Source organism: Bufo gargarizans, chromosome 1 (assembly GCF_014858855.1).
Source record: "Bufo gargarizans isolate SCDJY-AF-19 chromosome 1, ASM1485885v1, whole genome shotgun sequence".
NCBI lineage: Eukaryota > Metazoa > Chordata > Amphibia > Anura > Bufonidae > Bufo > Bufo gargarizans.
The window spans coordinates 530,724,064-530,751,730 of record NC_058080.1 but is presented as its reverse complement, the minus strand read 5'-3'; the positions used below and the strand labels follow the sequence as shown (position 1 = coordinate 530,751,730).

The window sequence follows — 27,667 nt, the reverse complement described above, 5'->3', positions numbered from 1 at the left end:
GGGACCCACATCCTTTCCAGAACAGAATGATAAAGGGAGACTACCAACTATTGCCATAGAAGTTCTGAATTACAGACATACCCTAATACATTTGACCAAACTGTAGAAAGACATGATTACACATCCACAAGCTATGCAGTGATCTACTGCTTCTCAGCTTCTCAGCTGAGGTTTTTAGTATACATTTTGATCAAAATGCATAGGCCCACTCACCACGTCAAGGCGGACACTTATGAATGGGTCCCTAACCTAATTTGGCTTGGCTTCACATGCCTCCCACAGCCGCCACAACACAGCACTCGCAGCTGGCGAGACCCAGCAGCCCAACAACACCACTGCTGTCAAGCTAAGCCCCTATGGCTCATAAGAGGCCAACTTGACGCAGTGAGTGATCTATGCATTTTGATAAAAACGTATACTAAGAGCCTCAATGAATGTGTTTATAAATTATGCTGAGAAGCAGTAGATCAGTGCATGATGTGGATGTGCAATCCATGTGTTTTTTCTGCAGATTGCTAAAACACTGTAAAATTGTAAACTGAAATATTTTTGTGGAAACAGAATTTCTTGATTTTATGTTTCTCCATGTTTGTAAAGATCATTAACTTTAAAGGAAATCTGTCACGTTTTACATGTAGTCCTGCCTGTGGGCACCATGTAATGGAGCAGGAGGAGCTGAGCAGATTGATTTATATAGTTTTCAGGAAAAAATGTAGTACAACTTTTTTTTTTTTTTTTTTTTACCATTTGGATCTCTGCACTTTCTAAGTGCATTGGGTGATCCCAGCAGTGTAGCATAAAAATGCAGAGATTGAAATGAAAGTTATGCTGAAACTTTTCAAACAAAACTATATCTCTATAACATGCTGCTAGCAGATTGGACTGCATTTTCAATTTGATGTGGCTACTGTGGCTACTGACCATTACTCAAACGTGAATGTGGCTCACAAGGTCTAAAATGTTGGGGGTCCTCTGAGCTACAGCCACCAGATGGGTTACTGTGACCACCACTACTTGTTGTAGATGTTCCTCTGTACAGACTACAGCTTGCATAACATATATTCCCCTAATTACAGCCTTATTTTTGTGGGCTTCTCATAAGGAAATGGGCTTGCTAACAGCTACAATTAGTGGCCTAAATCCAGCCATGGAGTAGAACTTTTAACTTAAAAGTTTTGGCAATAGAAAATGGGTGTGTATAGATCCTAGAGAAGGCAGGGTGTGACCTTCTCTGCTGTGGGTTAATGTGGTTAGTCACTATAGACAATTGTGCCTATGGAGCTGACAGTGCGATCCAAAGCCGATTCCATTAGCTAAACCTGTTTATTTAGTAGCTTTGGAAGCTTCAAATGCAAAGAATCTGGTTAAAACTATCTTTCTGTGAAACATTGTAGTGTTGGGGGTGAAGACCAATATTGCATATAATTACAGTTACAGTCTAACACGTGAATATAAAACACTGTTAAGCACATGATAACACTTTAGTCTGCCGTTTTTTGCCATTTGCACTAATTATTACACACTTGACAAGTATTTGTAGCCTACTTATCAGGAACAAGGGGGTGCTTTACATTCTGGTTGAAAGTTTAGGACATATGCTTTACAGCGTGTACAGACGGCGGAGAATGGCTTATTACGGTTTAGTAATAACATCTTCTGGATTCGTTTCAGTAGTGCTAGCTATGTGTATTGAAGCCAAAAAGAGAAATTGCAGAACGGCTGAGCTACAGTTCTCAGATGCTACCTAAAAATTGAAATTTGGATACAAATACTGAGCGAACAGGGTACTCTGTGTATATTACCATTATCCCAGAAAATATAAAAAACAGGAATATTTTGCCACTGTTATTTTGTTCCCATAATGATTTCACTATAAAATGAATTGTTTAGTATTTTGGTGTTTTAAAGCAGCAAGCTCATTTTTCATTTGTTTAAAAAAAATCATTTAAACTATGAAATGGTTGCTATTTGGGGCAGTAGTTTAAGCCAGTTCATCAGATGGGTCATCAGTGGCATACAGTAATTACTATAATGTTCTAATAAATCAGGGAACACCCAACTTATGAGACTCCCACCAGTCACCAGAACAAAGTGGCAGGGAGGATAGAACTGTGATATGCCACATTGTCTCCACTCAGCTTCTTCAAGTGGTCGCATTGTGGGGCCATTATAGTCACTGGTGGACACTGAAACCACCTCTATTAGGGTACATGGCTTATCTCATTTTTAATCATTATGGTTTCCTAATCTGATACTCGGGTCGATGTATTTGGGCATGGGATTTTACTCCCTTTCACTCCCTGTGTGATATTTACTGGTCTCAAGATTGGTCTGTGCTATTGGCAGTGTACTTTATGCCTTATGGAGATCATTTTATTTTCAACTTGATTTACTGTTCACAGTACAGTATTTTTGACCAGGGGTGCCTAAACTATTGCATGACTGTAGGTGGTATGCTTCATTTACACCCAGTTCTCAGGCAGATGATCAGGAACGACTGTTCTTTCACAATAATCTGCCTGTGTTAAGGTGCCACAGATCACCTGATAATTGAGCAAAACACTAGTTCATTGGGTGAAATGATTGGTCGTGCGGACACCTCAATCATCATTTCTGGGCAGCAGATCATGCCTAGGAACAATGAATCTGTATGAGGATGAGCAGTGGCAGTAGTAATCGCTCATACAGTGGAGGTGATCACAGTATGTAAGTGCAAATCCTCACATCCATTGACGAGCAGGCTGGACATTGCCTATTATGATGCCTAGTGGTCAGATCCCAATAGACAATAAATCTGTTGGAATGTGTGTCAATATATAGTGAAAGTTTTGTGAGCCTGCATTTAAAAACATTTTTACATACATTTGACCAAAGACTATATCATTCCTAAAAGTAGATAAAGATAACCAGATCAAACAAGTGAGTCAAAAATATTAGACCTGGTCATTTTAAGTGTAGAGAAAAATGATCCAATACTACATGTCTGTGACTGGAAAAAGTATGTGAACCTTTACTTTCAGTATATGGTGTGACCCCTAACTGAAACTAAACATTTCATGTATTTTTTGATTAGTCCTGCACATTAGCTTGTAGGAATTTTAGCTGATTCCTCCTTACAAAACTGCTTCAACTGTCGGTGGATTTCCTCCCATGAGCTACTTGCATCAGGTCCTTCACAATCTTTGTATTAGGTTGAGGTCTGAATTCATTGTGCCCAGATGAAGCATAACAGGGCCAAACCATGATATTACCATCAGTGTTTCACTGCTGGCGTGAGGTTTTTATGTTGGAATGCAATGTTTTCCATTCTCCAAACAGAACGCTTCTCATTTACCCAAATTGTTCTATTATTGTATTATTGTTATTAATATTAATTTAACTTTTATAGGAATTCAGAACATTTTATAAATGTAATGAATATATTGTATGTTCTAGCAATCTAAGGCCCCTATTTATCAAAAACGGTGATAAACGGTGTTATCGTGGAGATTAATGTTGAGTGAATCAAAGTTAACGAAGAGGAATTCGATCCGAATTTCAGGAAAAATTTGATTAGCCACAAATCCGAATTTCTTGGCACTTTGTGGTAAGAAATACATTTTTCCTGTAATGGTGTTAAAAAAAAGTCATCCATTTGATCGTGGAGAGGCCATCTTGACTGAAGGAAACGTGATAAATCGCGTTTTCTTTAATCAAGATGGCCGATATGTCCTTTCCACAATCAAATGGATGAGGTGAGTGTGTATTTTTTTTTTTAACCCATGATTAACCCCCTGGCAGGCTGAATGTGACTCTCAGATGCCACGATCAGCGTTGAACGCGGTATCTGTTAAAGGGGATATTAATTATTGGTATTTATGCAAATCTCAATAATTAATATTCATAAATGGGCGTGAGGAGTCTAGTGATGACTCTGCCTATTTATGCCTAAATTTTATTTTATATATATATATATATATATATACATACACACACACACACACACACACACACACCTAGCTAGGTTAACTAGCTAACTACCTCTGTTACCTATACATTCCACTGAGCTACCTGTGGCTATTATTGCTGCGGCGCCTTACTACTACAAAAGACTACACACTGTGCTTAAATGAAAGGTATTTATTAACACACTATACGTCACAGTCTAATATTTGCTTATAATTTATATATATGTATATCAATGGAATAGATATATATATTTATAGCAGCACACAGCAATATAAGTAAGCAAACACACTAATACGGTCCTAACTACGCTAACACAGTCCCAAGTCCTCCCCAGGATCTAACTACAATTACAATAATACACTTACATACACACAAATATCAGTAACCCACCCGCCTGGCTACTCACTGTCCCTACGGGGTACAAGGGGTTAAACACAATTGTGGCACTGCAGGGGTAAATACATGCAGGCCAAGGAACACAGAGTTCTGAGAAAGGCGGGGCAAGGGGTAACTCAGGAAAGGGTTAACACCTGGTATGGCAGGGGTCATCAGGGCAGCAGATCAGGCAGTGTCAGGGCTCTACAGGGACAGGGCAATGCAGAGGTTAATGCTCTTCAGGGCAGGGGTTAAGGATACAGGGGAGCTACAGGGGTAATTGGGGCTGCCTCAAGGGTACAGGGCTGAGGTTAATGCTGCAGGAGGACAGCAGCAGGGGTATTCTGACTGCAGGAGTTTAGCAGCCAGGGTTAGGGAATGGTCGGTGGAGCTAGAGTTAATGCAGGCCACAGTACAGGGCCTGCAGGGTCTATTGTTGGGGATATAGGGGGTATGTGAGGGGTAGGTAGGGGTTAATACTTAGTCCTTCCAGGGTTACTAGGCCTTCTCCAGGTCCACGTCATGGAGCTGCTCTTTCCCATGTGTGTCTGTTTGTAGTCCTATTCCAAGAGGCCCTAACTTTGTCCTGCTTGCGCTAATATAGCCCAAAAGCAGCCCCCCTCCTCCTTCATCAGGAGGGTGATGATATCATCGTGGGCGTGTGACGGAATGCTTGAACTGAAACAAAGGACTTCCTGCCCAAGCTGTAAATGAGAGCATCCCCCCCAGCTGCTACACCATAACATCACACACTCCCACGTCATAACAGAACCAGGCTGATCAAAAAAAAAAAAAATATATATATATATATATATATATATATACACACACACACACTACACAACCTGGGGATCATATCAGTATATACATATATATCCACCCAACCTGGGGGCACTTAGGTATACATGTATATACATACACACAACCTGGACAGATCCATATACTGGGCCCACATTTAGGTATATACATCCATATAGATGTTTGCGGCACATCTACCTGCATGTACATATACACAATATACTGGGGCATAAATGAGCAGTAATAAGCCCACCTGCCTATGGATATATTATACATAGAGATGTATGCTGACAAGGGGGCATACATACATCTCCATGTATACACCCATACCACCTGGACCGGCCCATGCAAAAGGGCCAATATATATGCATACAGTCATGTGAAAAAATTAGGACACCCTTTGAAAGCATGTGGTTTTTTGTAACATTTTTAATAAAAGGTTATTTCATCTCCGTTTCAACAATACAGAGAGATTAAAGTAATCCAACTAAACAAAGAAAACTGAAGAAAAGTCTTTTCAAGATCTTCTGTAAATGTCATTCTACAAAAATGCCTATTCTAACTGAGGAAAAAGATAGGACACCCTTGCCCCTAATAGCGAGTGTTACCTCCTTTGGCTGAAATAACTGCAGTGAGACGGTTCTTGTAGCCATCTACCAGTCTTCGACATCGGTCTGAGGAAATTTTACCCCACTCCTCAATGCAGAACTTTTTCAGCTGTGAGATGTTTGAGGGGTTTCTTGCACGTACAGCCCTTTTCAAGTCACCCCACAGCATCTCAATGGGATTCAAATCTGGACTTTGACTTGGCCATTCCAGGACTCTCCATTTCTTCTTTTTCAGCCAATCTTTGGTTGATTTACTAGTATGTTTTGGGTCATTGTCATGTTGCATGGTCCAGTTCCGCTTCAGCTTTAATTTTCTAACTGATGGTCTCACATGTTCTTCAAGCACCTTCTGATACACAGTAGAATTCATCGTGGATTCTATGATGGTGAGCTGACCAGGTCCTGCTGCAGCAAAGCAGCCCCAAACCATGACACTTCCACCTCCATGCTTCACAGTTGGTATGAGGTTCTTTTCTTGGAATGCTGTGTTTGGTTTACGCCAAACATGTCCTCTGCTGTTGTGTCCAAATAATTCAATTTTGGACTCATCTGTCCAAAGAACATTATTCCAGAAGTCCTGGTCTTTGTCAACTTTATCTCTGGCAAATGTCAGTCTGGCCTCGATGTTTCTCTTGGAAAGCAAAGGTTTCCTCCTTGCACACCTCCCATGCAAGTTAAACTTGTACAGTCTCTTTCTGATTGTAGAGGCATGTACTTCTACATCAACAGTAGCCAGAGCCTGCTGTAGTTCTCGAGATGACACTTTAGGGTTTTTGGAGACCTCTTTTAGCATCTTGCGGTCTGCTCTTGGGGTGAACTTGCTGGGGCGACCAGTCCTGGGCATGTTGGCAGTTGTTTTGAAAGCCCTCCACTTGTAGACTATCTTCCGGACAGTGGAATGGCTGATTTCAAAATCTTTTGAGATCTTTTTAAATCCCTTCCCAGACTCATAGGCTGCTACAATCTTTTTTCTGAAGTCCTCTGACAGCTCTTTTGCTCTCACCATGGTGCTCACTCTCACTTCAACAGTCAGGAGCACACCAAACTAAATGTCTGAGGTTTAAATAGGGCAAGCCTCATTCAACATGCAGAGTAACGATCTACTAATTATGTGCACCTGGTGTGATATACCTGTGTGAGATCTGAGCCAATTTAAGAGGGAATACATGTGAGGGTGTCCTATCTTTTTCCTCAGTTAGAATAGGCATTTTTGTAGAATGACATTTACAGAAGATCTTGAAAAGACTTTTCTTCAGTTTTCTTTGTTTAGTTGGATTACTTTAATCTCTCTGTATTGTTGAAACGGAGATGAAATAACCTTTTATTAAAAATGTTACAAAAAACCACATGCTTTCAAAGGGTGTCCTAATTTTTTCACATGACTGTATATGTAAGGGCATATATATATATTTAAATCCAACACTTCCCTCAACAGTATCTGGTTTAAATGATGGGGCAAGGGTGGACGCGATCGTTGTACCTGAATTTCTTCTCAAAGTTTGGCGAAGCAGCCAAATCGAATTTTTGAAAACTTCTCATTTTTGGTGATAGAAAATCACTTTTTATCTCTTCTGTGTTCTTTCCTTTTACCTTATACTAGGTATATTCATGCTAGCCCTCAGTTATAATGAGTGAAACTGTAGTGCTCAGTAGTGAACTTGCTCCTGTATTTGTTTTATTATGAAGGAGACCGGAGGAGGATATTCACCTCTGGGCATGCCTACAGTCATCTCATAAACTGCTTTTCATAGGTGCCCACAGCCTGCCTCTGCAATTAAAAGCATAATCATTTCCTCCACCCCACCACTCTTGTCCTGTATGCTGGCACCCATGTACCTAGCTTCTGGTTCAAAGCACGGGCATGGTCACCTTTTGTACAGCAACCAATGATTAGCTTCAGTAGTGATGTGTCTCTTGTGGAGATGTCACTGCTGAATCCAGTCATTGGTTGCAGTGGAGCAGATGATCATGCCCATGCCATGCAGTCAAGAGGTGTGATGTCGTGATCATAGCACATTTTTCCTCTGTAAGCATGTTCCCGAGCCAGCATTATGTCAGTGTTATACAATACATTCCAGACCTGTAAGGGTTACATAGCATCATAAATCAATATAATGCTATGCAACCCCATCAGTGCTTGGAGGTCAGTAAGGGTGTTCTCGCTGACGCACTCTACGAGTCCAATGCATGGAACTCGCTGGTGTGAACGGGATCTAAGGGCCATTGGATAAGGTTAAACAACCCCTTTTAATTATGGTGAAAAAAAGCCAGATGTTGCCATTTTACTAAAGTAAGTTTGTTATTCCTAAATTATTAAACATTTATGGAGAAGTCAGAACTTGGGTGTGATAAAATATAGGAGTCTGAGTCCGACTTTTGCCTTACAGACTCCACATTCCTGTTGCACACCTTTGTTATTTAGTGTCCACCTGTTGGGGTTGATGGTGGATTTATGAACATTAACACTAGCTATGGTGAGAAAGGACTTTCTTTGCATAAAGGTTACCTTGGGTTCCTTTGTGACTTTGTGGACTATTGCACGTATTTCTCTTGGCGTGATCTTTGTTCTGTAGGTCGGCCACTTCTTAAGTGGGTAATATTGGTCTTTAATTTCCTTCATTTATACACGGTCTGTCTGACTGCGGATTGGTGGAGTCTAAACTAAAGATTGTTTTGGAATCTTTTCCGACCTGATGAGTATCAAGAACTCTTCTTTCGAAGTCCTCAGAAGTCTTTTTTGTTTGTGCCATCATACAATTTCACAAATGTTTGTGAATATCAGACTTTTATATTTCCTTGTTCTTTAAATATAACAGGTCACCCACTCACATCTGATTAAAAAACACCTGATTCTAATTTGACCTTCAAATGATCTGCTAATCCTAAAGGTCGCCGTACTTTTGGCACTCACATATATGATATTGGATCATTTTCCTCAGTTATTTAATTATTATTATTTTTTGACTGTTTTGAATCGGCGATCTTTACAAGCACCACAATCTATGTATGTAAGTGTGTGTGTGTGTGTGTGTGTGTGTGTGTATATATTTATTTATTTATGTAATAAATGGTAGCACCAACTTTTTGGAATGGAAAAATGGGTGCAAGCTCCAATGGGAAAAGCGTCACTGGATAATAGAAAATAAAAAGTAGAGCAGCACTCCAGTGTGGTGAAAAAAGAAAACTGTTTATTCACCCAGCAGTGGCGCGACGTTTCGGCTCCAACATGAAGCTTTGAGAAAGTGTGCTGCTCTACTTTTATTTTTTTATATATATATATATATATATCTATATATATATTTATATTTTATTTATTTATCTAATTGGCTTGGTAATATCGATGTAAATGAATATGCTGGATTTTCTTTGATAAATTGTAATTCTATTTATAAAAATTAGTTACTGAAAGATGAAAATTGTTTTAAATTATATTAATGCCCTGAATGTACCAGGCTTCATTCAATCCATAATTTCAATAACGTTCTAAGGACATTGTGTCTCTGAAAATTGCGTTTTCTTATCTTAATATATTAAACTGCAGGGGGAAAAGATCAGTTAGTATCTGAATGAAAACTGTCATTTTAGTAGGTGTATAATTCTTTAGAAAATCATAGACCCTATTGTGAGTTTTGATTATACCCTTTTCTGCAACAGATGCCTTGATTATGTCTTGGAGGAGATCCGACACAATCGTAAAGCAAATGTGATGGTAGCCTCTCACAATGAAGACACAGTGAAATTCACTCTGAAAAGGTAGTGCTTCTTTTCTTAACTGATTTGCATTTATTGAATGTATTCTGACTAGCATGTAAAACTTGGAATTACCGGTAGTTAATAAAACAGCTTAATTTTACAGTAGGTCATAAGCTCACTGATGAACCATATAACTGTTCAAGATTGCAATACTGTTAATATCAGTGTATTTTGTACAAATGTTTCCTTTTTAATTTTCTGCATGACCATTTAAATTCTTTAACACTAACTTTACAAAAAGCATGCAAAGTAACTCCTCAGTAGGAAGAAAACAATCTATCTGATGTCTTTGGAATAAACCCTGCATTAGAAATGCCCAGAGATGTTGGCCCCTTGAGGTTCTCACCTCCATATACCTGTAGCATGGGAAATAACAAATGAGACAGCTCAATTGATGTGCAACATTTTTTACTTTAGCAAGATTCCAATTGCTACATATGCAGTGCATGAATACCAGTGTAAGGCTACTTTCACACTAGCGTTCGTCGGTCCGCTCGTGAGCTCCGTTTGAAGGGGCTCACGAGCGGACCCGAACGCAGCCGTCCAGCCCTGATGCAGTCTGAATGGAGCGGATCCGCTCAGACTGCATCAGTCTGGCGGCGTTCAGCCTCCGCTCCGCTCGCCTCCGCACGGACAGGCGGACAGCTGAACGCTGCTTGCAGCGTTCGGGTGTCCGCCTGGCCGTGCGGAGGCGTGCGGATCCGTGCGGATCCGTCCAGACTTACAATGTAAGTCAATGGGGACGGATCCGTTTGAAGATGCCACAATGTGGCTCAATCTTCAAGCGGATCCGTCCCCCATTGACTTTACATTGAAAGTCTGGACGGATCCGTCCGAGGCTATTTTCACACTTAGCTTTTTTTTTGGCCATTTTAATGCAGACGGATCCGTTCTGAACGGAGCCTCCGTCTGCATTATTATGAGCGGATCCGTTCAGAACGGATCCGCCCGAACGCTAGTGTGAAAGTAGCCTTATCCATCAAAAACTAAGTTCCAAGTAATCCCATAAAGTGCAAACAATCCATGTGCCTACAAGCACACTGTAGGAGGAGAGTCTGGCATAAGCACACACTGCATAGTTACATTTTGGGGGAATACCCCCACTTTCTCAAGCTACCTTGTTTTGTTTTCTGAGCTACATTGTATCTAGTGTCACCTATGTACATGTAGTGTATATGTATCTATCGTGTGTGTGTGTATATACAGTGGGATGCGAAAGTTTGGGCAACCTTGTTAATCGTCATGATTTTCCTGTATAAATCGTTGGTTGTTACGATAAAAAATGTCAGTTAAATATATCATATAGGAGACAGAGTGATATTTGAGAAGTGAAATGAAGTTTATTGGATTTACAGAAAGTGTGCTATAATTGTTTAAACAAAATTAGGCAGGTGCATAAATTTGGGCACTGTTGTCATTTTATTGATTCCAAAACCTTTAGAACTAATTATTGGAACTCAAATTGGCTTGGTAATCTCAGTGACCCCTGACCTACATACACAGGTGAATCCAATTATATGAGAGAGTATTTAAGGGGGTCAATTGTAAGTTTCCCTCCTCTTTTAATTTTCTCTGAAGAGTAGCAACATGGGGGTCTCAAAACAACTCTCTAATAACCTAAAGACAAAGATTGTTCCCCATCATGGTTTAGGAGAAGGATACAGAAAGCTGTCTCAGAGATTCAGCTGTCCGTTTCCACAGTCAGGAACATATTGAGGAAATGGAAGACCACAGGCTCAGTTCAAGTTAAGGATCGAAGTGGCAGACCAAGAAAAATCTCGGATAGACAGAAGTGACGAATGGCGAGAACAGTCAGAGTCAACCCACAGACCAGCACCAAAGACCTACAACATCATCTTGCTGCAGATGGAGTCACTATGCATCGTTCAACCATTCGGCGCACTTTACACAAGGAGATGCTGTATGCGAGAGTGATGCAGAGGAAGCCTTTTCTCCGCCCACAGCACAAAAAGTGCCGCTTGAGGTGGGCTAAAGCACATGTGGACAAGCCAGCTTCATTTTGGAATAAGGTGTTGTGGACTGATGAAACTAAAATTTAGTTATTTGGCCATAACAAGGGGGGTTATGTATGGAGGAAAAAGAACACAGCATTCCAAGAAAAACACCTGCTACCTACAGTAAAATATGGCGGTGGTTCCATCATGCTGTGGGGCTGTGTGGCCAGTGCAAGGACTGGGAATCTTGTCAAAGTTGAGGGACGCATGGATTCCACTCAGTATCAGCAGATTCTGGAGACCAATGTCCAGGAATCAGTGACAAAGCTGGAGCTGCGCCGGGGCTGGATCTTTCAACAAGACAACGACCCTAGACACTGCTCAAAATCCACTAAGGCAGAGGAACAAGTACAACGTTCTGGAATGGCCATCTCAGTCCCCAGACCTGAATATAATTGAAAATCTGTGATGTGACTTAAAGAAAGCTGTCCATGCTCGGAAGCCATCAAACCTGAATGAACTAAAGATGTTTTGTAAAGAGGAATGGTCCAAAATGCCTTCAACCAGAATCCAGACTCTCATTGGAACCTACAGGAAGCGTTTAGACTCTAGAGCGGCTGTAATTTCTGCAAAAGGAGGATCTACTAAATATTGATTTTCATTTCTTTTTTGTGGTGCCCAAATTTATGCACCTGCTTAATTTTGTTTTAAACAATTATAGCACACTTTCTGGAAATCCTTCTCCCCGCTGGCCAATCGCAGCGCTCATAGCCCGAGAGAGAAAAAAGCCTCTCAGGCTATGAGCTGAGCGCTGCGATTGGCCAGCGCTGCAGCATGGGAGAAGGAGGCGCCGGCAGGTTCCCTGGGTGGAGCCTAACTATGAAGATACCGGAGGCAATAAAGGGAGAACGGAGCGGCGCCCAGGTATAACAGTAAGTGCAGGGGGGTCCCTGTTCGCCGCTCTACATGCCTGTATAGTTACTTTAGAAGTTTTATTCTGGTGAAAGGTCCTCTTTAAATCTACAGTAGTTTCATTATTAACTGTGAATCCATTGATACAATGTTTTCTTCAGTTGTTCCTGTCATATTATATAAAAAAAACAATAGTGAATTGAAATCCATGATGAACAGAAAATAGGTGTTTATAGATTATGCAAGAAGCATTAATGTCCTCTGCAAGAGAATTTAGTTATTACTTTTTATTATTTTTTAGGCAAACTCCATCTTTTCTCTGCAGCTAACATTTAAACATGTTAGCCTGATCCGGGCTGTTTAATTTCTAATAGCGCCCACCACTTGTAAGCGGTGACAGGGAGTGGAGCCTGCTTTGAGTGTTCTCTTCCAGGCTGCCCCTCTCTGGCAAAGCCTGCTAGTCAATGTCAGCACAGCACTGACATTAAAATGCAGTGCACTATAGGTATAGGGCATTGTATTTTATAACCAATAAAAAGATTGTCTGTTTATAGTCCCCTTGTGGATCTATTAAGTGGTTAAAAAAGTAATAAAAATACTCAGATAAAAAATACTGTATTTTTCGCCCCTAAGGATGCACATTTTCCCCCCAAAGTGAGGGGAAAATTTCAGTGTGTCTTATGGGGCAAATACTACTGGACAGTTCCATTATCGAAGCGGTCATTAGTAGCAGAGGACTGCGAAGCAGTGAATGCAGCTCTCCCCGGGCTCTGTACTCACCGTTTCCTGGTCCCCAGCCGCTCGCTGTTCTGTGACTGCGCACAGTGGGAGTACGTCAGCGTTGTTTGGCCTAACACTGTGTGCATTTGGTCGCAGGGCACTGCAGGAAGAAGAGGAGTGGAGAGCCGGAGGTCTGGGATCATTCACAATGGAGGTCTGAGCTGAGGTCTGAATGAGGGGGTTATTCATATTGGGGCGTATCTAAGGTCTAGGGGTCATTTAAATTGGGAATCTGATCTCAGGTGGGGTCTGATTAACATTGCGGGTTGGTGGTCTGATCTGAAATCTAATGAAAAATATTTTTTTCTTATTTTCCTCCTCCTAAAACCTAGCTGCTTCTTATAGGCAGGTGCATTTTAAAAGGTAAAAAATACGGTACCTTATTTTTATTTATTTTTTTCAATGAAAAAAATTGCTCAAATAAAATCTCCCCCACATGTTTGGTATTGCGGTGACCGTAACGACCCACACTACACAAATATCATGTAAATCATTCCTTAAAAAAATTAATTGTGGAAGTTATGTGAAAAGATTTTATTTTTTTTCTACTAAAAAAAAGGGGTTTTATTATAAAAAAAAAAGTAGTAAATCGTAAAAAGCTATATGTATTTGGTATCGCTGTCATCGTACTGACCCAGAGAATAATTTTTTTATTTATACTGAAAAATGAACACCTTCAAATTTATAATGTGGCAGTATTGCAGTTTTTTTTTTCCCCCATCTCCCTCCCAGAAAGAGTTAATAAAAGTTAATCAGAATGTTATGTGTACCCCATAATGACGCCATTCAAAAGTACAACTTGTTTTGGTTAAAAAAACAAGGCATTATACAGCTACATACAGTAGATGGAAAAATAAAATAGTTATGGCTCTTGGAAGGCGACAATTAAAAAATGAAGAAAATCGCTTGGTCAGTAAGGCCCAAAACAGGCTGGTCACTAAGTGATTAAACCCTAAATCTATTATGAACTGGGAATTGTGTGTACAAGGGACTGCATGTGACTTATGCTAATATTATCTTCATGCTCTGACAGAAGCTACTTACAGTCTCATTACTCATACCATGTAGGACAATTGTAGTCACCACAATTCTTGTTTAATGTGTCCTTTCTGATCCATCAGGTACAACACACAAGGTATGGAATTATTACTCTGCTTACTCTAGCTCCAGGTCTTCTGAATCAAATTATTCTTCAGTGAATGCCTAATGTGCTTGATTTAAGTAGGCTAATGCATGAGTGTAATAATAAAGTCTGCTTATTCAGTTTTTCTTTTTTTTGGTTTTATATTGATTTCTTTTTGCAGATTAAAGCCCTGCCTTTTATTAAAAGGAGAGTGTTCTTGTATATATTAAAAATCCTAAGCTGCTCTCAAGCTATCATTTCTCAAGAAGGCCTTATTGAGCTCTGTTATAGAGGAAAGTGCTTCTACAGTTAAAGGGGTTGTCCAGGTTCTAGATGTTGATCCTCAGGGTAGGTCATCAATATCAGGTCGGTGAGGGTCCAACACTCAGAATCCCCACTGATCTGCTGTTCTCAGCAGCCACCAGCGCTGGAAATAACACAAGCAGACAGTTTATATAATTATACATCCTATAATACATGACATTCTCTTTCTCACAAACACCCGAAGTGTTTGGTGTGACTTGCTCCCCTCTCCCTATTGAGAACACATACACAACCATCATGGTCAAGCGGTATAGCTGTCACCTGCATGTGCATTCATCCAACAGCTAAAGTGTGCGGCCACCTCTAGAAAGGCCATGGCATTGATTTGGTTATGGCTGAGAACAACCACTTCTACTGATTAAAGAGAAAAGGGTAGCAGACTTATTACAATATTATTACAATATGATGAAAGTGTCTTCATGATATTCACAGCATAATTACTGCGATGAGTAAGCATTTCCGTCCCAACTTTTCATCAAAAGAGTAGGAGTCCTTTTACATTGGCAGTAATTGGTACCAGTCGACAGTACAGTCAGTTGTCAATTGGCGGTAGTTTAAGGAGGATTGGATCATTTACAGTCAGGTCCATAAATATTGGGACATCAACACAATTCTAACATTTTTGGCTCTATACACCACCACAATGGATTTGAAATGAAACGAACAAGATATGCTTTAACTGCAGACTGGATCAGGTGAACGGTGTAGGAATTACAACAGTTTGCATATGTGCCTCCCACTTGTTAATGGACCAAAAGTAATGGGACAGAATAATAATCATACATCAAACTTTCACTTTTTAATACTTGGTTGCAAATCCTTTGCAGTCAATTACAGCCTGAAGTCTGGAACGCATATACATTACCAGACGCTGGGTTTCATGCCTGGTGATGCTCTGCCAGGCCTCTACTGCAACTGTCTTCAGTTCCTGCTTGTTCTTGGGGCATTTTCCATTCAGTTTTGTCTTCAGCAAGTGAAATGCATGCTCAATTGGATTTAGGTCAGGGGATTGACTTGACCATTGCATAACATTCCACTTCTTTCCCTTAAAAAACTCTTTGGTTGCTTTTGCAGTATGCTTGGGTCATTGTCCATCTGCACTGTGAAGCGCCGTCCAATGAGTTCTGAAGCATTTGGCTGAATATGAGCAGATAATATTGCCCGAAACACTTCAGAATTCATCCTGCTGCTTTTGTCAGCAGTCACATCATCAATAAATACAAGATAACCAGTTCCATTGGCAGCCATACATGCCCACGCTATGACACTACCACCACCATGCTTCACTGATGAGGTGGTATGCTTAGGATCATGAGCAGTTCATTTCCTTCTCCATACTCCTCTTCCCATCACTCTGGTACAAGTTAATCTTGGTCTCATCTGTCCATAGGATGATGTTCTAAAAAACCCTTCACAGTTCTAGATGTCGTTTGGCAAACTCTACTCTGGCCTTCCTGTTTTTGAGGCTCACCAATGGTTTACATCTTGTGGTGAACTCTCTGTATTCAGTCTGGTGAAGTCTTCTCTTGATTGTTGACTTTGACATACATACACCTACCTCCTGGAGAGTGTTCTTGATCTGACCAACTGTTGTGAAGGGCGTTTTCTTCACCAGGGAAAGAATTCTTTGCGCATCCACCACATTTGTTTTCCGTGGTCTTCCGGGTCTTTTGGTGTTGCTGAGCTCACCGGTGCGTTCCTTCTTTTTAAGAATGTTCCAAACAGTTGTTTTGGCCACGCCTAATGGTTTTGCTATCTCTCTGATGGGTTTGTTTTGTATTTTCAGCCTAATGCTGGCTTGCTTTACTAATAGTGACAGCTCTTTGGATCTCATCTTGAGAGTTGACAGAATCGGATTCCAAATGCAAATAGCACACTTGAAATGAACTCTGGACCTTTTATCTGCTCATTGTAATTGGGATAATGAAGGAATAACACACACCTGGCCATGGGACAGCTGAGAAGCCAATTGTCCCATTACTTTTGGTCCGTTAACAAGTGGGAGGCACATATGCAAACTGTTGTAATTCCTACACCGGTCACCTGATTTGGATGTAAATACCCTCAAATTAAAGCTGACAGTCTGCAGTTAAAGCACATCTTGTTTGTTTCATTTCGAATCCATTGTGGTGGTGTATAGAGCCAACAATGTTAGAATTGTGTTGATGTTCCAATATTTATGGACCTGACTGTATGTGCCCATTGTTGCCATTATTGTCTACAGCATATTCCCTGTTTACACAGGACAATGTGCTGCCAACAAAAGATTCTTTTTCCACCGCATGCTTATGTTAGTCAGCTGATCGAAAGGCATTTTACATGGATCACTGTTTCACTGATAATCTGCTTGCAGAAAAGGCTATTAAAGGGAGTCTGTCACCTCCATATGGCCATATACAGTGCTTACATGGCTCTGTAGCACACCTATACAGGATTGTAACGGTACCTTTGTTCTTTTCTTTAGACTTACACCAGCATGAAAAACTAAGTTTAATTTCTATGCAAATGAGCACTCGCAAGTGCCCAGGGGCGGCGTTCAGTTTGCCTTCTTTTCACTTTACTCCTCCCCAGCCTCTTCCTTTGCCCGCCCTCCAAGTCCGGACCTATCGATGAGGCAAGAGACTTGGAGGGTGGGCAAAGGCAGAGACTGGGGAGGAGTAAAGTGAAAAGAAGGCAGAGCAGCCTGGGCACCTACACACAGAACACCGCCCCTGGGCACTTGCGAGTGCTCATTTGCATATGAATTAAACTTTGTTTTTCCTGCTGGTGCAAGTCTAAAGAAAAGAACATAGGTACCATTACAATCCTGTATAGGTGTGCTACAGAGCCATGTAAGCACTGTATATGGCAGGGGTGCACAACCTTTTCTGTTTGGGGGCCACATTGTCAACCTGAAACAATTCCAAGGGCCGAAAATAATCTTTAGGCTACTTTCACACTAGCGTTCGTCGGTCCGCTCGTGAGCTCCGTTTGAAGGAGCTCACGAGCGGACCCGAACGCCTCCGTCCAGCCCTGATGCAGTCTGAATGGACTGCATCAGCTGTCCGCTCCGCTCGCCTCCGCACGGCCAGGCGGACAGCTGAACGCTGCTTGCAGCATTCAGCTGTCCGCCTGGCCGTGCGGAGGCGAGCGGATCCGTTCAGACTTACAATGTAAGTCAATGGGAACGGATCCGCTTGAAGATGACACCATATGGCTCAATCTTCAAGCGGATCCGTCCCCCATTGACTTTACATTGAAGGTCTGAACGGATCCGCGCAGGCATCTTGCGCACTTAGAAATTTTTCTAAGTTATTAATGCAGACGGATCCGTACTGAACGGAGCCTCCGTCTGCATTAATATGATCGGATCCGTTCAGAACGGATCCGATCAAGCGCTAGTGTGAAAGTAGCCTAAAAGGGGTATTACCAAGTGAAATACTATATTTATGGCATATTGAACATACAGTATATATTCTAAATGTCTAGTTACACTTCTAGTACTCCCATCTAATGGGACAATACATGAAAGATTCATGTGAGCAGCCACAAGACATAGACATACATGTCTGCTACCAGATGGCTGGGGGCCGCATAGAATGGTATTGAGGGCCGCATGTGGCCCCTGGGCCGCAGGTTGTGTACCCCTGGTATATGGCCATATGGAGGTGACAGACTCCCTTTAACCCCTTCCTGATGCAGTGATTTTCCGTTTTTGCCTTCCCAGAGCTATAACTTTTTAATTTTTCCATTCACAGAGCCGTATTAGGGCTTGTTTTTTGCACGACAAGTTGTACTTTCTAATGCCACCATTTAATATGGCATACAATGTAGTGGGTAGCGGGAAAAAAAATCCTAATATGTTGGAATAAAAAAAATTTTTAAAAGCAATTCTGCAAAGGTTTTACAGGTTTTTGGAGTCATTTATTAAACTGGTGTAAAGTAGAACTGGCTTAGTTGCCCACAGCAAGCAATCAATTTCCACCTTTGATTTTCCAAAGGAGCTGTCAAAAATTTAAGGTGGAATCTGATCTGTTGCTATGGGCAACTAAGCCAGTTCTACTTTACACCAGTTTTGATAAATCTACCCCCATATGTTCAGCAAATTATAGGCTGCTCAGCTAAAATTATCTCAGATTCCTTGGAGTGGCAACCAAAACCTAAAAGACATAGAAGGAAGCGGGAATTACTGTTCAAATGGTCGAAGAATAGCCAAAATGGTCAAAGAACACAGAGAAATAGAGAAACATTTTGTGGACTGATGAAAGCAAAATTGTTATTTTTGGGTCTAGTGACTGCAGACTGTCAGACTACCCTGACCACTGAATTCATCCACAGTACACTGTGAAGACAGTAATGCATGCTGGTGCAAAAATCATGATATGGGGATGTTTCTCATACTATGGTTGGGCCAATTTATCGCTTATGAGGGATCATCGATCAGTTTGAATATATCGAAATGCTTGAGATCATGTTGCCCTAAGCTGAAGAAGAAATGCCATTTAAATTGGTGTTTCAACACTACAATGACCCCAAATACACCAGTAAGTAAACAACATCTTGATTACAGGCAAACAGGATTGAGGTAATAGAGTAGCAAGCCCAATCCCCTGACCTAAATCCCATAGAGGACTTAATGGGGTGAATTTGGTTTATGAGGCAAAACCCCAAAATGCAGAAGAACTATGGATTCTGGACTGGGATACCTGTTCAGAGGTGTCCGAAGTTGGTCGACTGCTTGCAACACAGATGTCAAGCAGGTCTCAAACGATGGTTATACCACTAAATGTTAGTTCAGTATTCAAAGTGAAGTAAAATCTCAAACGTTTTTTTTTTTCAGTTTATACATTAAGTTTTTATAGAAAACTGTTGCCACTGCTATTTTTTGAACAGCCTAATGTTCAGTTTTCTTTACTTTCTGTAAATTAACACAAACTGGATAAATGTTCTTGTTTTGATTTGGAATTGTATTATTTTCCAGCAAATTGGCTTTTATGGAAATAAAAGTTGTTATAATGTTGTAATTTATTTGCTTTTTTTAAACTCCCTGCAGTTTTTTGGAACACTACTGTATGCATTTTCCAATGGCTGAACAGTTTTTTTTTAATGTCTTTTCTTCAGAATGAATGAACTAGGTCTTTGTCCTGAAGAGAAAAAAGTATACTTCGGACAGTTGCTGGGAATGTGCGACCAGATAAGTTTTCCTCTTGGTAAGTATTAAAATTGATTTTCTTCATTAAAGAGAAATCAAGCAGAAAAGTAATCGAAAAGGTAAAAAAAATTACTATATTTAAGTGACCAGCACATGTAATGTAATTTCTGGAGGTGCTCCGAATTGGAGAGATTTTGGGGGGAAAATACTAGTCGTGGGGAGAATGCAAAAGGCATTTTTCTGGAGAGTAACTTCATTGCTAATTTCTCTCCTACCAAATGGCTACTTACTATACATACAGTTATTGATTTTAAATTAAATTCAGTATCCTTGTAAATGTAAAGGTATCAGGTTGTTTTTCCTTTAACCCTTAGAGAACCCTGAGAGTTTACATTTCTGCTTTTTAGTTTTTCACTCCCCGTCTTGCCATAGTCCTAACTTTTTTTTTTAATTTTTCCATTCTCATAGCCTTATGAGGGCTTATTTTTTGTTGTACGGATGTAGCAGGGTTAATACACATGCTTTATGAGACATGTTATCTAAACTAAATGCGTTAAGCAATTGCTTTTTAATGGCTTTTGTTTCAAGATAATGCGATGAGTTAAGAAATTAAGAGTGTGTGTTACCCCTGCTACATCTGTACTTTCTAATGGCACAATTTACGGTTGCATACCATGTAGTGGAAAGCGGAAAAAAAATCCAAATAGGGTAGAATTGGGGAAAAAATGCAATTATGACAAAAGTTTTTATTTTTTTACACTGTACACTATGCGGTAAAATTTACTTATCTTCATTCTCCAAGTCAGTACGATTATAAAATATCACCATATATGTGACCCTTATAATGTGTACGGGGCTGTGTGATACCAATTTGAAGTGTGTGTGACTTTTTGATCACTTTTTTATAAAAAAAAATAAAAAATTATTGGGGAGTTGAAGTGACCAAAAAATGGCGAATTGGTTGTTTTTATTTTTTTTCCCGTTACGCCATATGCCATTAATATTATTTTAATTGTATGGGCATTTTCGCACGCGACGATGCCCATGATGTTTATTTTGTTTTATTGGTTAGGTATTTTTATTTTTAAAGAAAGGGGGTGAGTTGAACCACTACAGGCATCTCAAACTGCGGCCCTCCAGCTGTTGCAGAACTACAACTCCCACAATGCCCTGTTGTAGGCTGATACCTGTAGGCTGTCCGGGCATGCTGGGAGTTGTAGTTTTGCAACAGCTGGAGGGCCACAGTTTGAGATCACTGAACTACTATTTTTTTTTTTTTTTTTATATTTGTAAACTTTTTTTTTTTTTTACTTTTTCTAAGTCACCTTGGGTGACAATAACTGGCAATCATTGGATTGCCCATTGTGTTGATTAATGTATATGTAGCCATCATTGGACACTTTATTTGCAATATAACAATACAATGCTGCCACCTAATGGCCTGTATATATTCCTGAAATAAACTCCGAAGCCTCCTTGAGGCTTCGGGCTATTTCAGCAATGTAACAGGTCCACGGATCTCAGCTGGGAAACGCTGTTACCAGAGCAGAAGCGTGCGGCTTCAGCTCCTGGACTGCTCAGATGCTGTGGTCATATTTGACCACGGCATCTGAAGGGGAAAATGTATGGCTGATCGCATACACGTGCCGCGGGTCTCTGCCGCGGGTCCGCCGCAGTGAAATTTTTTTTTTTTTTTTTTTATCACTGCACAATCACTTTACAAGCGCTGCGGCGATAAAAAAAAAAATCTGTTTTGATAATTTTTTATCAATCGCAGCGGCCTCCGGTACTTCGCTAGCCTCCCATTTGTAAGACGGGCTTGCTTTTTTTCTTGGGTAGTCTCAGGTTATACCCCCTAAATTTAGTTGACCAAATGGCAAACAAGGGGTATTCTTCTGAAGAGGCCTACAGGCTTCTGACCCAGTCGGATGAGGAATGGGAACCCTCATCTGACGAATCCAGCGGGTCAGAATATGAACCTGTAGAAAGCAGTGGCAGTCTGACACAAAGTTCGGACGAGGAGGTTGAGGTCCCTGATGGCACCAGGCGTACCCGGCCCCGTGTTGCTAGACCACAGGTTGCGCAGGATCCGCTTCAAGGGCAGCAGAGTGGTGCTGGCGCTGTCGGATTACGTGGTGAGGCATACACCAGCAGCGCAGCCCATCCTGGACCTAGTACCAGCACTGCCGTACAACATGGTGAAGTGGCGAGCACCAGAAGGGCAGTTGAAGCTGGTACGGTGGCACGTGCTTTAGTTCCCCCGTCGCAGCCACCGCACAGACAAGCCCGTAGATGGTGTTGGCAAACCCTGATTGGCAGCCCCCAACTTCAGCCACACCAGTAGTTCCCCCTTTCACCGCCCAGTCAGGATTTCGGGTTGAGACAGCTCAGATCGGTTCAGCACTGGGGTTTTTTGAGCTGTTCTTGACTGCGGAGCTCTTGGACTTAGTTGTGCAGAAACAAACCGATATGCCACTGAATTTATAGCCGCCAACCCGGGAAGCTATTATGCCCAGTCTTTCTGGTGGAAACCCGAGAAATCTAAGTTTCCAAATTTAACATTTTTCTGGGCCTTCTCCTCAACATGGGCTTAACCAAAAAGCATGAATTGCGGTCATATTGGTCCACGAACCCAATTCATTGCATGTCCAGGACACGATTTGAGACCATCCTGCGTTTCCTGCACTTTAGCGACAACAGCACGTCCCATCCCAGAGTCCCACCCAGCTTTTGACCGGCTCCACAAAATTCGGCCCCTCATAGACCACTTCAACAACAAATTTGCAGATTTGTATACCCCTGAGCAAAACATCTGTGTAGACGAGTCCCTTATACATTTTACCGGGCGCCTTGGCTTCAAACAATACATCCCAAGCAAGCGCGCCCGGTATGGGGTCAAATTGTATGAGCTCTGTAAAAGGGCCACAGGCTATACCCACAAATTTCGGATCTATGAGGGTAAAGATCAGACCCTGGAGCCGGTCGGTTGCCCTGACTACCTGGGGAGCAGTGGGAAGACAGTCTGGTACTTGGTGTCACCCTTTATGTGGACAATTATTTCTACACAAGTGTGCCCCTCTTCAGGCATTTGTTCCTAGAACAGATTGGCTGCTGTGGCACCGCGTGACCTAGTCGCCGGGGCTTCCCCCAACGGCTTGTTACCACCCGTCTTGCAAGGGGAAGAGAGGGCTGCCTTGTGTAATGAAGGACTCCTCGCGGTGAAATGGAGAGACAAGCGTGACGTTTACATACTCTCCTCCATTCACGCAGACACGACAATCTAAATTGAACGAACAACCAGTGTCATTGAAAAAGCCCCTCTGTGTCCACGACTATAATTCGCTCATGGGAGGGGTGGACTTGAATGACAAGATGTTGGCTCCTTATCTACTTTCCCACAGGACCAGACGCTGGTATAAGAAGGTGTTTGTATATTTAATTCAATTGGCTGTATATAATAGTTTTGTTCTCTACAGTAAGGCTGGGAGAACAGGATCCTTCCTCAAATTTCAGGAAGAAATCATCGAGAACCTCCTGTATCCAGGAGGTTCCGTGGCCCCATCCACCAGTGTAGTGAGCCGTCTACATGAGAGACATTTCCCCAGTGTCGTTGCTGGTACCTCAAACCGACCGCCACCCCGAAATAATGTTGTCTGTAGCAGGAGTGGAATAAGGCGTGACGCACGCTATTTCTGTCCTGACTGCCCTGACCACCCTGCCCTATGCTTAGGGGAGTGTTTCCGGAAGTACCACACACAGGTACACTTGGCATGGGGATTGCATCTCACAGGACAGGCACACAGGGCTATTAGGGCCCATTCACACAGAGCTGCTGCAAACCTCTCCTTTCACCTGGGACAAAGTGCATAATGTACTTCGCCACATCTTTGGGTTGATTTGCGCTTTGCACATTGTCCCATGGGGAAGGAGAGGTTTGTCCTATAAAGGTAAAAAAAAAAATAAAAAATCACCGGTATGCAAAAAAGTTAACGTTCTGTTCAAAAAGTTAAATAAAGTTTATATGTTCTGTTCAAATGTTATTATAAACTTAATAAATTTATTGCGTTGCGGCCTGGTTTTTTAATTTATTTTTTTACCTTCCAGGTGGACCAACCGATCGACTAGCTGTAGCACTGATGTGCATTCTGACAGAAGCATTGCGCTGCTGTCAGATTACACAAAAGTTGGTGTATGCGGCGCTGCAAGACGAGATTTCTCCTCTGCAGTAAAAGATACATTTGCCGAGGCATATGAGCTGAGGGGGCGGCGCTGTTCATATGCTTTGAAATTTTTTTCATCCACATTGATCGATGCGAATGAAGAAATCTGTGCCGTTCATTTTTTCTTTCAGCCCAGAGGCTGAACGGAAAAAAAAATATCTCATTACCCGTATGCTCAATATAAGGAGAATAGCAGAAACTCCTAATGCTGGCCATACATGTAATAATTGCAGAGACCCTCAAATGCCAGGGCAGTACAAACAACCCACAAATGACCCCATTTTGGAAAGAAGACACCCCAAGGTATTCGTTGAGGAGCATTTTGAGTCCATGAAAGGGAAAGGGAGACTTTGTGAGAAAAAAATAAATAAAAAAATTTCTGCTAACTTGTGCCCAAAATTTTTTTTTTCTATGAACTCGCCATGCCCCTCATTGAATACCTTGGGGTGTCTTCTTTCTAAAATGGGGTCACATGTGGGGTATACTATTTATACTCCCCTGGCATTTTAGGGGCCCTAAAGCGTGAGAAGAAGTCGTGGATCCAAATGTCTAAAAATGCCCTCCTAAAAGGAATTTGGGCCCCTTTGCGCATCTAGGCTGTAAAAAAGTGTCACACATGTGGTATCGCCGTACTCAGGAGAAGATGGGGAATGTGTTTTGGGGTGTCCTTTTACATATACCCATGCTGGGTGAGATAAATATCTTGGTCAAATGCCAAGTTTGTATAAAAAAATGGGAAAAGTTGTCTTTTGCCGAGATATTTCTCTCACCCAGCATGGGTATATGTAAAAAGACACCCCAAAACACATTCCCCATTTCTCCTGAGTACAGCGATTCCACATGTGTGACACTTTTTTGCAGCCTAGGTGGGCAAAGGGGCCCACATTCCAAAGAGCACCTTTCGGATTTCACAGGCCATTTTTTACAGATTTTGATTTCAAACTACTTCGCACGCATTAGGGCCCCTAAAATGCCAGGGCAGTATAACTACCCCACAAGTGACCCAATTTTGGAAAGACGACACCCCAAGGTATTCCGTGAGGGGCATGGCGAGTTCCTAGAATTTTATTTTTTTTGTCCCAGTTAGCGGAAAATGATGATTTTAATTTTTTTTTTCTTCTTACAAAGTCTCATATTCCACTAACTTGTGATGAAAAATAAAAACTTCCATGAACTCACTATGCCCATCACAAAATACCTTGGGGTGTCTTCTTTCCAATGTCACACATGTGGTATCGCCGTACTCAGGAGGAGTTGGAGAATGTGTTTTGGGGTGTCATTTTACATATACCCATGCTGGGTGAGATAAATATCTCGGTCAATTGCCAACTTTGTATAAAAAAATAATGGGAAAAGTTGTCTTTTGCTGAGATATTTATCTCACCCAGCATGGGTATATGTAAAATGACACCCCAAAACACATTGCCCAACTTCTCCTGAGTACGGCGATACCACATGTGTGACATCCCCACTCCCCAACATAAGTTTACAGTACCTTGCATGTACAAAATATATTTGTATGATGTACCACGTTATTGACCTGTAACATCGCTGCATACCTAGATTATTCCTACCCAAAAGTTTATAACAGCCTAGCTGAGACATCCTCCATCTTTTTAGGTTTTGACTTCATCCATATGAAAATTTTGTCGTAGGCCAGTTTAACTTGCGCATTTGCAGTTCAGGAAATTTGTGACAGCCACATTTACAGGACCAACTACAGATAAGACAGACCTGTGATGCTGTGAGTTCCAGCCTGACTGCGGGTCTACTGTACTGTACAAACAGCAACATTTCAGCAAAGCACCTTAGACCTGGTGTTGGGCTGACACTTACTGCATCATTGTGATCTATAATGCAGTAAGTTCAGGTCAGGAAATGTGGCTGGAGTATTTCCCGGACTTCACTCTTGCGAAACTTTGCTTCTCCTATTGTATTTGTTCTTTTTGTTTTTGAGATTTTCAGCTAGGTTTCTACAACAAATGACATATTCTCTATAGCTAATATCAAATTGTCCTTATTGGTGATTATTTCTTTAATTCCTGTTGCAGGGCAAGCAGGGTATCCTGTATATAAGTATGTTCCCTATGGACCTGTTAATGAAGTTCTACCTTACCTGTCCAGAAGAGCACAGGAGAACCGAAGCGTCATGAAAGGATCTGCTAGAGAGCGGGAGCTTCTCTGGAGGGAGTTCAAGAGACGTCTGCTAACTGGCAACCTTTTCTATGCTCCTAGGTTCTAGAGGGACCTTTTGACCTGTGGTGGAACTGACAAAATGGCTATATATATGTGACGTAAATTCTCTATAACCATAGTAATGGACAAGATATCTGTTTGCTTTGATAGAAGCACATTATGGGTTGCTGTTGAGCATCAAACATGAAATAACATTTGTAATGTCATTTTTAAGCAAAGCACTTACCTTTAGGGAACCTTTTGCCTGTGTATTAGGCATTTTCATTTACAACAGGATATTTGATCTAGTCGCTGCTCCTCAAACCTTGAAAACATACGCTGGTCTATGATAACCAGGCACTCTGCCGGAGGCTGAGCTTAATTTATTACAAGGCGACAGAGTAATATAACTTGCACAAACATTTTGGTGTTGAAGAAATTGTGAACAAACAGTTTTCAACTTTTCACACCAGAAAACTGCCGTACATTCATGATACCTCTAAGGGTCCATTCACACATCAGTAAGTGATTTGCAGACCGCACATCACAGACACTATAATAGAAAATGCCTTTTCTGGTCCGCAATGTTCTATTTTTTTCAGGAACGGAATTGCGGATCCCGAAAAAACTGATGCGAATTCCAAAAATGTGAATGCGCATCCTTTCCAGCCCCAATGAAAGTGAATGGGTCTGCAAATTGCGGAACGAATGCAGACCCAAATTACGGACGTGTGAATGGTCCCTAACACTTAGTTTCTGTGTATTCTCTGATAATTGTATGATGTATTCTCTACAAGTCTAGATGTATCAAAGAAACCTTTTACTGAACATTAAATAGAACTGGATTTATTCAGAGGATATATTTAAAATGATATGGGGACCGTATTACATATATCAGTGGAATAGGGTAATCACACTGCACGCCCTTATTTTAGATATTTGGATCTTTAGTGTATAGTGACTTTGTGTCTGTGCTGACAATCATGGGTGTCATCTTTACCCGTCTTAAATTAAAAGTTAGAGAGCGAGATTTTATATTTCCGGGATGTACACGGTAAAGACAATGCAGACTACATCTCATAAGCAGCTTCTGGCTGCAGTTTAAGAGCTGAAAACTGATTAGTTGCTTAGGGTTAAAACATATTGGTATACTTATGACCCTGGCTTTAATGGGGTTGTGTCCTTTCAGCAAATGGCATTTATCATGTAGAGAAAGGTAACACAAGCCATTTATTAATGTATTGTGATTATCCATATTGCTTCCTTTCCTGGCTGGATTAATTTTTCTATCACATTATACACTGCTTGTATACAGGGATTACGACCACCCTGCAAACCAGTAGCGGTGACCGTGCTTACACACTATAGGAAAAGGTGCCGACCTGTCTGGTGGCCGGGACCACGGAAGAGTTCATGGGCCTGTGCTTTTTCCTAAAGTGTGCAAGCACGACCACCTCTGCTCGATTACAGGGTGGTTGTAACCATGGAAACGAGCAGTGTAAAATGTGATGGGGCAACCATCCTAGAGATCCCCTTGGAGGTAAATTTTAAAGGAGACTTAAATT

General features: G+C 41.3%; 1 protein-coding gene across 1 annotated transcript in view; it reads left to right on the top strand.

Annotated features, from left to right (window-relative positions):
* The window catches only part of LOC122924379 (proline dehydrogenase 1, mitochondrial-like), a 152,103-nt gene extending 125,388 nt beyond the window's left edge, over positions 1-26,715 (top strand). The window contains exons 12-14 of the mRNA XM_044275405.1: positions 9,384-9,482; positions 19,677-19,765; positions 25,979-26,715. Coding sequence (XP_044131340.1) covers positions 9,384-9,482; positions 19,677-19,765; positions 25,979-26,169 — 379 coding nt within the window. The 3' untranslated portion in view covers positions 26,170-26,715. The remainder of the gene's footprint in view (positions 1-9,383; positions 9,483-19,676; positions 19,766-25,978) is intronic.
* Positions 26,716-27,667: the final 952 nt, after the last annotated feature.